The following is a 12,925-nucleotide window of genomic DNA, read 5'->3' as shown; positions in this document are numbered from 1 at the left end:
AAATGACAGCAAAAACTGCCCAGCTCACTTAAATAATAAGACATTACATATGGGTAAAAACTCACCTAGCAAAACCTTGGGGTAGTTCTCCAAGACCATAGAGAGGATATAGGTAGGGAGATTTTCCGTAGCGAGCAAGGGAGTCACTGTACAACTTTATTCTCTTGAGAGTTTCACTTGCTGGCTTATTTAAATAGTCATCATCCCTGAAAATATTTAATAAATACATTTAATATGTAACAATGCAGCCTATGAGCATCAACCTAAAGCTAAAAAAAAAAAAAATATAGAAAATGCTTAATGGATAGATTAAAAATTATATGGATTGTTCTAGGACATGAGCAAAAATTTTGTTACAGTTCTCACGTGGATTACTTTAACAGCTAAATTTACTAAGAGAACATTTAATAATGGGAAAGCTTTCACAAAAATACAATCATTTTTTTTTTAACATATCGGGTGCTTCCCACAGAGGCAGGGTGACCCAAAAAGAAAAAAAACTTTCATCATTGTTAAACACTTTCACCATCATTCATACACAATCACCGTCTTTGCAGAGGTGCTCACATATGACAGTTCAGATGTCACTAAACAGCCAATATCCCAGCCCCTCCTTTAAAATGCAGGCATTGTACTACCCACCTCCAGGACTCAAGTCCAGATAACCGGTTTCCTTGAATATTACCCTGTTCACACTCCAACAGCTCATCAGGTCCCAAAAACCATTTAATTCCATTCATTCCTATCTAACACGCTCACATATGCTTGCTGGAAGTCCAAGTCCCTCACCCACAAAACCTCCTTTACTCCCCCTCCCTCCATCCTTTCCTAGGACGACCCCTACCCTGCCATCCTTCCCCAACAGATTTATACACCCTCCAAGTCATTCTACTTTGTACCATCCTCTCTAAATGACCAAACCATCTCAACAACCCCTGTTCAGCCCTCTGCCTAATACTTTTAGTAACTCCACAATTGATGAGGTTGCAAACAAATAATTAAGATGTTTGAAAATAAAAACTGACCATAATAGTTTTGAATTATTGGAGTGGACTTCTCAATATTAAAATATACAGGAGGGCACTATTTATCCAGCAGGTTGGATTCCAGGCTACTGCTATAGTGATTTTTTTTTTTTTTGCTTTTATATGTATATAACTGGGAGCAAGGGGCTAGTAACCTCTTCTCCTGTATATATTACTAAATTTAAAAGGAGGAACTTGCGTTTCTCCTTGTGGGCCACCCTGCCTCGGTGGGATACGGCCGGTTTGTTGAAAAAAAAAAAAAAGTTTTACATGATGGTAGGATTTCTTTTTTTTTTTTTTTTTTTTTTTTTTGTCTCAAATATGCAAGATTTCAGGTACATCTTGCTACTTCTACTTACACTTAGGGCACACTACATATACATGTACAAGCATATATATATACACACACCCCTCTGGGTTTTCTGCTATTTTCTTTCTAGTTCTCGTTTATTTCCTCTTATCCCCATGGGGAAGTGGAACAGAATTCTTCCTCCGTAAGCCACGCGTGTTGTAAGAGGAGACTAAGATGCGGGGGCAAGGGGTTAGTAACCCCTTCTCTTGTATAAATTACTAAATTTAAAAAGAGAAACTTTCGTTTTTCTTTTTGGGCCACCCTGCCTTGGTGGGATACGCCCAGTTTGTTGAAAAAAAAAAAAAAAGTACATGTATGTAAATGCCTCGTAACATGTTTACACTATCATATTAAGTTAGCAATAGAACCAGGCATAAAAAAAAAGCAAAATGCACATACAGTGGACCCCCGCATAACGATGGCATCACATAGCGATTATTTCGCATACCGCTTACTTTAATTGCAAAAATTTTGCCTCACATACCGCTTAAAAACCCGCTTACCGATTTTCTTCCGAGACGCGCTCACATGTTCCGCCGGTGGCATTGTTTACCAGCCAGCCTCCGCGGTAACATCCAAGCATACAATCGGAATATTTCGTATTATTACAGTGTTTTCGGTGCTGTTTCTGGAAAATAAGTGACCATGGGCCCCAAGAAAGCTTCTAGTGCCAACCCTGTGGTAAAAAGGGTGAGAATTAGTATGGAAATTAAGAAAGATTTTGAAGGGTTTGGGGCTAACCCTGAGAAGCCTATGCCAGTTGTGGAATCCATTGTGCCTACTTCAAAAATTAAGGAAATGTGTGCACAGTGGGTTGAACTGCAAACCTTTATGGATGAAAATCACCCTGACACAGCTGTTGCAAGCCGTGCTGGTGACTATTTCAATGACAATGTTGTGGCCCATTTTAGACAAATCGTAAAGGAACGGGAGGTACAGAGCTCTATGGACAGATTTGTTGTGCGACAGAGGTCCAGTGACTCAAGCTGGTCCTAGTGGCATTAAAAGAAGAAGGGAAGTAACCCCGGAAAAGGACTTGCTACCTCAAGTCCTAATGGAAGGGGATTCCCCTTCTAAACAGTAAGAAGATAATGCTCTCCCCTCCTCCCATCCCATCAATCATCACCAGATCTTCAATAAAAGTAAGTGTCATGTAAGTGTGCATGCCTTTTTCAGTTTGTGTGTATTAAAATTAACATTTCATGTGGTAAAAAAAATTTTTTTTCATACTTTTGGGTGTCTTGCACGGATTAATTTTATTTCCATTATTTCTTATGGGGAAAATTCATTCACATAACGATTATTTCGCATAACAATTACCCCTCTTGCACGGATTAAAATCGTTAACCGGGGGTCCACTGTACAGTACACTCATTCCTTACCTAAAATATTTGTGGTCTTTGTGTAGGGTGAGAGGCGAGTATTTACTGTAGAAAGTCAGGTGTGGTAGCTTGCCCGATAAAACCTTTAAAGAGTTAAGGATATCCTTTTTTATTTGATGTAGCAGTGTCAATACTTAACCCTTTCAGGGTTTCGGCCGTACTAGTACGGCTTACGCCCAGGGGTTTTTGACGTACTAGTACGCATAAATTCTAGTGCCGTCAAACCTCGCGGGAAAAGGCTGGTAGGCCTAGATGTGAGAGAAAGGGTCTGTGTGGTGGGTGTGCACAGTAGGAAAAAAATCTGGGACCCAGTGGTGCACTGTAGGATCATCATCTTTGTAAACAATGTTCACCATGCCTCGCGGTAAGAAGTTCCTCACTCCTCGGCAAATTGGGACACTTTTGTTCCCCAGTGACAGTTCTAATACAGATGGAAGTGCCAGTGAAGATGAGTTTCAAGGTTTTGGTGAGGTTTTGACCGGAACTAATGACCATAATATCGGTAATAGTGAGGAAAACCCAAACGACCCTCAGCTTTCCACCTCTGGTGGTGGGTTGTCTTGTTCACGTTCAGTTGTACCAGAATCAAAAAGGAAACTCCTATTTTCCCAAATCTCAGACTCAGATGTGAGCATTTGTGATGATAGTGATAGTGAACATGATCTACAAGCTCTTCAAACTAGTTCCAGTAGTGATAGTGAAGTGCAATATTCCCCAGTGAAGCATCAGTATATACGACGATATATGCGCTCTGGTAGTGTGCCATATGCTATTCCAAGGGAAAGGAGTACATCTCGGAGTACATCCCGTGGCTGTACAACAGGAACAGTGAAAATGACGATGATAGTGTTGCAATTGGGATGGAAAATGTGCATGGTGGTGGTAGTGGTGGTGCCAGCCGTGAGGCACCAGCAGTGGGCCACGCTGCCACCCATGCCACTGCCTCAGCTGATCAACAAGGGCCACCATCCCCCACACACCCACCACACCAGTTTCCACAACCACAACCACCTGTCATTGTCCAGTACCCACCAGCAGACCACACCTGGGATTGGCAGGAAGCTGTCAATTTTGTTCCAAATCCCCACCAGTTTGATGACAGCCAAAGTGGAATACAGCCATCCTGTACACTTGGGAACAATGCCAGTGAACTGGAATATTTCGAGGTATTCTTTGGCAAACCCCTGATGGAAAGTATTGTCATGGAAAGCAACACATACTACGAGTACACCATGGCAAACAATACTTTCACCAAAATCACGTCTACACCAGTGGAAGGAGACAACTGTGGCTGAGATGTATCTTTTCTTTGCGACAATAATGCTTATGCCACATGTGTATAAGCACAGTGTGAAATCATACTGGTCAACAGACCACCTGATTGCAACCCCAGGTTTCAGAGATATAATGCCAGTGAATCGATTTGTGCTAATGTTACGTATGCTTCACTTCTCAGACAAAACCAGGCCTGACAGAAACGACAGGTTATACAAGATTAGGCATGTGTTTGTGTATCTGAAAGAAATTCAATATGCATTTTTATCCCTTCAGGAAGCTTGTAATTGACGAGTCTTTGATTCTGTTCAAAGGAAGACTCTCAAGCAGTACATACCAAGCAAGAGGAAATGCTTTGGTATAAAGTTGTTTGTGCTTTGTGATTGTTGTAGACAGCCTGTACTGTCTGCACAGACAGCCCATGCTGTCTGCCAGCTTAGTTCATATTTCACGCCACTCAGATGCTGCCCTCTGTAGACAGGCCTCTCGGTAGGCACGCCAGCCTGTCTGCCCATGCCTCGCTCTCACTCACACAGCGGCCTAGCAGCAAGACACAAGTACTAGTAGCTCTCTCTCGTGGGATGGCCCTTCCCGGGCCATGGGCACAACACCCACCACAACTTAATAAACAAAGAAGCCTCCGAAGAAGACACGTATCATTTACACCCCGCTTTCAGCTCTACCAAACAATCTCATTATAAATGGTGGAAAGCGGTGGTCGCAGCAGTTGTTTGCCCAGAGAGAGGAAGGAAGAGGTATGAAGTCATCTTCACTTCATCACCCTATACAAGAAGCATCCGTCTCTCAAGGAGTTATCCTGATGTCGTGTCTGCACGTTTGAGCATCCAGACACAGGTACAAGCAGGATCCAGGCCGAAATTTGCCGAAATTCTCCGAGAATTGTAAGTGACCCCACGCTACAGCGTCCCACGCTGTTTCGCAAGTCACGTGTTCAGCGTCACTTATATGTTGCTGTTCAGCTCAGCAAAGCTGTTTCAGCAAGCCAGAGGCGAGTTTTGTGGCAATTTCTGCATCCAGTGTGAGTTCTCCACGTGTTTGTGGGAGGAGGAAGAGGCCGCTCCTTGCCTCACCCTGCTGTACTCTCACACCTCACCAGCCTACCATACACCACTCACCACTACTCACCCCCTCTGCTGTGTTTTCTGCTGTTTTCCGTGTGAATTCATTGCCAGAGCTGTGTATCCGAGTGCCCGAGGGCACTCGAAGCTACGTGGATCAGCATGCCACATAGATCACGACGCCACGTTGGGTGTGGGCGATGTCACGTAGATCTACCAGCCACGTGAGTTATCAGATGTCCCAGGCCTCATGCTGTGGTCTGCTGCCCGCATCACATTGACGTCACCGACGATGCTGCCCGACTTCATGACGTCACGATGTCTGCCTGACGTCACAGTGCTGCTGTCGTCATCACGCCTGACATCACATGATGTCACCATCGAGTGTTCAGTAATTATTAAAATATTGTCGAGAAGACTAAGAGAAGATATATGTCGTGTGTTAATTCCTCTCAGTCAGTGTTCTCACATTTTAGTATATGTCTTAGTGTCAGTTTTATGCACAGAAAAGCATAATTTGCTAGTTTAAGCCATGTTGTACCACATGTACCGCGGGTGTTTAAAGTTTCCGTGTGTCCAGTGAGGTCTGAGCCAGACCTGAGTAGCACCACTGTGCTAAGTCACCCGTGTAACCAGTACGTTTGACAGCTGATGTCAAGTCAGCCCCCGAGTGACCGAGCCCTCTTGTACAGAAAGCTTTTATGCTCGTCGCTCGTGATGTTCTGCAGAATCGTACCTGCTACGATTCCCATCGAGATTTGTTTCACTTCACCTCCAGACCTTCAGAATGCAGTTATATGTAGAGAAACAAGTCTGGGGACGCTTAGACTAACCTCTGCTATAACTCCAACTGTCAAGAGAATGACACAGTGTCAGCCTCGTGTCACAAGCTTCAGTGAGCAGCCTACACAAAGAAGATGTCACTTTGACTGCTAGCTCTCTCACTGCAGTCTGGTGTATGATGTTACGACTCCCAGATGTTTCGCCCAGTCGTCTCTGCCACGACTCACTCCACAACTCGCTCCACGCTCGCCGGCAGTGACAGCCCAGCGACAGTACCAGTCGAGAAGTGTCCTCCTGAGTCGCTTGCTAGAAGTCCTGCCCAGTTGCCGAGTTTTGTCGACGCCTCACTCGAGGGCACCAGCATGTCGTGCCCCAGGTTGAGTGAAAACCTGCAGCGACTCCTACGATGACTGCTTCACCGTTCCAGAGGAGACCGTAACCTGTTACGTCACAGCTCAGCCGCAGCGATGTCTCTTGTGTTGCAGTATCTGTCCAGACGCAGGAAGGCGTGCAGTGATGCCCATCGACGCTCACTGCCTTTGACCACGATGTTTAGCACACCCCACATGTTTTTTCTTCCCTCCCTGTAGGAAGTTTTTTTTCCATGTTCATATGTATATACAGTGGTCCCTTAATAATCGTCCATAATCCGTTCCTGGAAGTGGGACTATTATCGAAATGGACGATTTTCGAATCAATTTTCCCCATAAGAAATAATGTAAATCAAATTAATTCGTTCCAAACACCTAGAAGTATCAACAACAATTTTTTTTTTTAAATAAAAGATAGATTTACATGCACAAAAGAATGAACATTCAACATGACAGTTACCTTTATTGAAGGCTGTTGTTGATGAATGGAAGACGGGGAGGAGGAGAGAGGGAAGAGAGGTTATTTGGAAGGGGAATCCCTCTCCATAAGGACTCTAGGGCACTAATAAAATGTATAAATGAACATTGGTAATAGGGGTAGTTGATGAGTGGAACGGTCTGCCTAGTAGGGTGATGGAAGCTAAAACATTGGGTAGTTTCAAATTTAGGTTGGACAAATACACGAGTGAGAGGGGTTGGATTTGAGTCGGACTTGCACCTGAGCTTATTGCTTGGGTAGCATTTGTTCTGTTAGTGGGTTGGATTTGTGAAGGACCAGCCTAGTATGGGCAAACAGGCTTATTGCAGTGTTCCTCCTTTCCAATGTTCTAAAAGCTATGGCTTGGGTAGTTTCAAATTTAGGTTGGATAAATACACGAGTGAAAGGGGTTGGATTTGAGATGGACTTGCACCTGAGTTTATTGCTTGGGTAGCATTTGTTCTGTTAGTGGGTTGGATTTGTGAATGACCGGCCTAGTATGGGCCAGCAGGCCTGTTCCAGTGTTCCTACTTTCTTAAGTTCTTATTTAACATCACACTTACCAGTAGGGTGATCGAGGCTAGGACAAATACAGTGGACCCCCGCATAACGATTTTAATCCGTGCAAGAGGGGTAATTGTTATGCGAAATAATCGGTATGCGAATGAATTTTCCCCATAAGAAATAATGGAAATCAAATTAATCCGTGCAAGACACCCAAAAGTATGAAAAAAAAAATTTTACCACATGAAATATACATTTTCCCACACACAAAGAGAAGGATACATGCACAATAGTAGAGTAGTACATGCACAGTATATATTGTGCATGTACTAGTCTACTAAATGAAGAATAAATGACACTTACCTTTATTGAAGATGCAGCAATGACTGATGAGACACTGTGTCCTGGGAGTGCCTTTTCCTCCTGAGTACTGTAGGTCCTGTTTGGCATTTTCTTCCAGAACAGGCCTTATCACACTGTGTATGCCACTACGATTCTTAAATCTCTCAAACCAACCTTTGCTGGCTTTAAATTCACCAATATGAGCACTAGTTCCAGGCATTTTTCCTGTTCACCTGGGTGTTAGTCGACTGGTGTGGGTTGCATCCTGGGAGACAAGATTAAGGACCCCAATGGAAATAAGTTAGACAGTCTTCGATGACACTGACTTTTTTGGGTTATCCTGGGTGGAAAATCCTCTGGGGTTAATTGTTTCTTGGTATTCTCAATAAGCCACACCAACAACGGTGCTACAGCAGCAGCAGCAGCTGACGTTGGTACAGCAGCAACAGACGATGCTACAGCAGCAGCAGACGATGTTACAGCAGCAGCAGACGATGCTACAGCAGCAGCAGCAGCTGACGGTGGTACAGCAGCAACAGACGATGCTACAGCAGCAACAGACGATGTTACAGCAGCAGCAGACGATGCTACAGCAGCAGCAGCAGCTGACGGTGGTACAGCAGCAACAGACGATGCTACAGCAGCAACAGACGATGTTACAGCAGCAGCAGACGATGCTACAGCAGCAGCAGCAGCAGCAGCAGCAGCAGCTGACGGTGGTACAGCAGCAACAGACGATGCTACAGCAGCAACAGACGATGTTACAGCAGCAGCAGACGATGCTACAGCAGCAGCAGCAGCTGACGGTGGTACAGCAGCAACAGACGACGCTACAGCAGCAACAGACAATGTTACAGCAGCAGCAGACGATGCTACAGCAGCAGCAGCAGCTGACAGTGCAGCAACAGCAGCAGCTGTACCACCAATAGTAGCGATGGTTGATTGGGGTTTATTATACAACCTGGCCAGCTCGGAGACACGCACTCCACTTTCAAACTTATCAATGATCTTTTTCTTCATCTCTATTGTAATTCTCACCCTTATTGCTGTAGGGTTGGCACTAGAAGCTTTCTTGGGGCCCATGGTCACTTATTTTCCAGAAAAAGCACCGAAAACACTGTAATACGAAATATTCTGATTGTATGCTTGGATGTTACCGCGGAGGCTGGCTGGTAAACAATGCCACCGGCGGAACATGTGAGCGTGGCTCAGGCCGCACATTGGACGCGTCTCGGACGAAAATCGGTGAGCGGGTTTTTAAGCGGTATGTGAGGCAAAATTTTTGCGATTAAAGCAAGCGGTATGCGGATTAATCGCTATGTGATGCCATCGTTATGCGGGGGTCCACTGTATACGAGTTGGAGGAGCTGAGTTTGATTTGTGTCATTGGGTACGGGAGTAAATTCTTGGGTAGCTTTGGGTGGAGGTCATTTTGATAAGGACCTGCCTTGTATGGGCCAGTAGACCTGCAGTGTTCTTCCATTGTTGTTTTTACTGGCTATTTGTTTGTGAGGGAGAGATGGCAAGTTTATTGTTGGAGAATATGACACTAATATCAACTCTATGGCTTATTTATCTATCACAATTCAACTAATATGACATAATAAACAATATTAATAATATAGAAACATGGAATATACTCTAGAATGAATAAAATAAGTCATTACGTATGTCACGAGAGGTGTTGTGTTGTGTTGTTGGGTATATAAGGGCCACTGAGTGTAAGCCGTCCATAATGGTGGTGAGGCGGCGGTGGTTTTTGTAGCCCTATATAACTCCAACAACATTGGAGTTGGTAGAATCGCTGAATCACTGAAGAAGGAACCCTCTACCACCATCACTACGACCTTCTACCACTATTACAACTATTACCACCATCACTACTACCTTCTACCACCATTACTACCACCAAAGAAAGCTTCTAGTGCCAGCCCTTGGTAAAGAATGTGAGAAACACATAATTTATGAAAAAGTTTGTCGAAAAATACAAAGATGGTGGTGGTAGAGTGGAAGCAGTTGTGATAGTGGTTGATGAACATAAGAATATAAGAACATAAGAAAGGAGGATCACTGCAGCAGGCCTGTTGGCCCATGCTCGGCAGGTCCTTTACAATTCATCCCACTAACGAAACATTGTCCCAACCCAGTCCTCAATGCTACCCAAGAAATAAGCTCTGATAACTCTATCCACTCATTTGCAAGTCCCAAATGAGTGGATAAAGTTATCAGAGCTTATTTCTTGGGTAGCATTGAGGACTGGGTTGGGAAAATGTTTCGTTAGTGGGATGAATTGTAAAAGACCTGCCGAGCATGGGCCAACAGGCCTGCTGCAGTGATCCTCTTTTCTTATGTTCATCAACCACTATCACAACTGCTTCCACTCTACCACCACCATCTTTGTATTTTTCTACAAACTTTTTCATAAATTATGCGTTTCTCACATTCTTTACCAAAGGGCTGGCACTAGAAGCTTTATTTGGAGCCATGGTAGCTTATTTAGCACTTGCAAGCACTAAAATCAATGGAATATTATGAAATATTTCGTAGGAGCATGTGAGGGGACCGTCACTCACTGGTAAACAATGGCACACTGGCTGGGAAGGAAAGGCCGAGGCGGCTCAGAGCGTGAGTACGAGTCCAAGATGAAGGACTATGAGGACCATTTGCGAGCCAATATTTTGACGAAAAAACAGGACTATTTCCGAAATGGACGACTTTCAGGCCGGACAATTATTGAGGGACCACTGTATATGTTTTTATTTTGTGTTCTGTGCCCTGTTCCTACGAGAGAGAGACCGAGTTTCTTTTACCACCAGTATTGTCGCGTCGGGACGACGCGCGGTAGGTGGCTGAGCGTATGTAGACAGCCTGTACTGTCTGCACAGACAGCCTGTACTGTCTGCACAGACAGCCCATGCTGTCTGCCAGCTTAGTTCATATTTCGTGCCACTCAGATGCTGCCCTCTGTAGACAGGCCTCTCGGTAGGCAAGCCAGCCTGTTTGCCCATGCCTCGCTCTCACTCACACAGCGGCCTAGCAGCAAGACACAAGTACTAGTAGCTCTCTCTCTCGTGGGATGGCCCTTCCCGAGCCATGGGCACAACACAAGCCTGTGTACCCACCAAGACTTAACAATAAACAAAGAAGCCTCCGAAGAAGACACGTATCATTTACACCCCGCTTTCAGCTCTACCAACCAATCTCGTTATATTGTTACAGTGGTCTGGTATTGGATATTATTGTGTACACTGGAAGTTATACATTGCAAAATACCAAGAAGTTATTGGGCATCTCTGGTGATGTAGTTCTAGCTGCTCAGTCAAATTATGTTCCAAATAGGGAAATCAGATCAAACAAAAATGATCCTAAATGGATGAACAATAGATTAAAATATCTGATTGGTCAAAAGAGAGGCATATATAGGCAAATCAAAAGAGGAGAGGGGCAATTAAGAAATCGATATATTCAGTTAAAGAGAGAAATAAAAAAGGGAATTAGAAAAGCAAAAAGAGATTATGAGGTTAAAGTTGCAAGAGAATCGAAGACTAACCCAAAAGGATTCTTTCAGGTATACAGAAGTAAGATCAGGGACAAGATAGGCCCACTCAAAAGTTCCTCGGGTCAGCTCACTGACAGTGATAAGGAAATGTGTAGAATTTTTAACACATACTTCCTCTCAGTTTTTACACAGGAGGATACCAGTGATATTCCAGTAATGATAAATTATGTAGAACAGGACGATAATAAACTGTGCACTATTAGGGTCACAAGTGACATGGTCCTTAGGCAAATAGATAAATTAAAACCTAACAAATCCCCAGGCCCTGATGAACTGTATGCAAGGGTTCTAAAGGAATGTAAAGAGGAGCTTAGCACACCTTTGGCTAATCTTTTCAACATATCACTACAAACTGGCATGGTGCCAGATAAGTGGAAAATGGCAAATGTGATACCTATTTTCAAAACAGGTGACAGGTCCTTAGCTTCGAACTATAGACCAATAAGCCTAACCTCCATAGTGGGAAAATTTATGGAATCAATAATTGCCGAGGCAGTTCGTAGCCACCTTGAAAAGCATAAATTAATCAACGAATCTCAGCATGGTTTTACAAAGGGACGTTCCTGCCTTACGAATTTATTAACTTTTTTCACTAAGGTATTTGAGGAGGTAGATCATGGTAACGAATATGATATTGTGTATATGGACTTCAGTAAGGCTTTTGACAGGGTCCCACATCAGAGACTATTGAGGAAAATTAAAGCACATGGAATAGGAGGAGAAATTTTTTCCTGGATAGAGGCATGGTTGACAAATAGGCAGCAGAGAGTTTGCATAAATGGGGAGAAATCAGAGTGGGGAAGCGTCACGAGCGGTGTTCCACAGGGGTCAGTGTTGGGCCCCCTGCTGTTCACAATCTACATAAACGACATAGATGAGGGCATAAAGAGCGACATCGGCAAGTTTGCCGATGACACCAAAATAGGCCGTCGAATTCATTCTGACGAGGACATTCGAGCACTCCAGGAAGATTTGAATAGACTGATGCAGTGGTCGGAGAAGTGGCAGATGCAGTTTAATATAGACAAATGCAAAGTTCTAAATGTTGGACAGGACAATAACCATGCCACATATAAACTAAATAATGTAGATCTTAATATTACGGATTGCGAAAAAGATTTAGGAGTTCTGGTTAGCAGTAATCTGAAACCAAGACAACAGTGCATAAGTGTTCGCAATAAAGCTAATAGAATCCTTGGCTTCATATCAAGAAGCATAAATAATAGGAGTCCTCAGGTTGTTCTTCAACTCTATACATCCTTGGTTAGGCCTCATTTAGATTATGCTGCACAGTTTTGGTCACCGTATTACAGAATGGATATAAATTCTCTGGAAAATGTACAAAGGAGGATGACAAAGATGATCCCATGTATCAGAAACCTTCCCTATGAGGATAGACTAAGGGCCCTGAAACTGCACTCTCTAGAAAGACGTAGAATTAGGGGGGATATGATTGAGGTTTATAAGTGGAAGACAGGAATAAATAAAGGGGATGTAAATAGTGTGCTGATAATATCTAGCCTAGACAGGACTCGCAGCAATGGTTTTAAGTTGGAAAAATTCAGATTCAGGAGGGATATAGGAAAGTACTGGTTTGGTAATAGAGTTGTGGATGAGTGGAACAAACTCCCAAGTACCGTTATAGAGGCCAGAACGTTGTGTAGCTTTAAAAATAGGTTGGATAAATACATGAGTAGATGTGGGTGGGTGTGAGTTGGACCTGATAGCTTGTGCTAACGGGTCGGTTGCCGTGTTCCTCCCTTGAGTCAATGTGA

The 12,925-nt window shown here is 43.7% G+C and overlaps 1 protein-coding gene across 1 annotated transcript in view; it reads right to left on the bottom strand.

The window, feature by feature from the left end:
- The window catches only part of Gdi (GDP dissociation inhibitor), a 76,710-nt gene that overhangs the window by 31,191 nt on the left and 32,594 nt on the right, over positions 1 to 12,925 (bottom strand). The window contains exon 5 of the mRNA XM_070087445.1: positions 66 to 206. Coding sequence (XP_069943546.1) covers positions 66 to 206 — 141 coding nt within the window. The remainder of the gene's footprint in view (positions 1 to 65; positions 207 to 12,925) is intronic.

This window comes from Cherax quadricarinatus, chromosome 22, assembly GCF_038502225.1.
Source record: "Cherax quadricarinatus isolate ZL_2023a chromosome 22, ASM3850222v1, whole genome shotgun sequence".
Taxonomy (NCBI): Eukaryota; Metazoa; Arthropoda; class Malacostraca; order Decapoda; family Parastacidae; genus Cherax; species Cherax quadricarinatus.
Note: the sequence above shows the minus strand (reverse complement) of the source record. Positions and strands in the feature narration are given on the sequence as shown.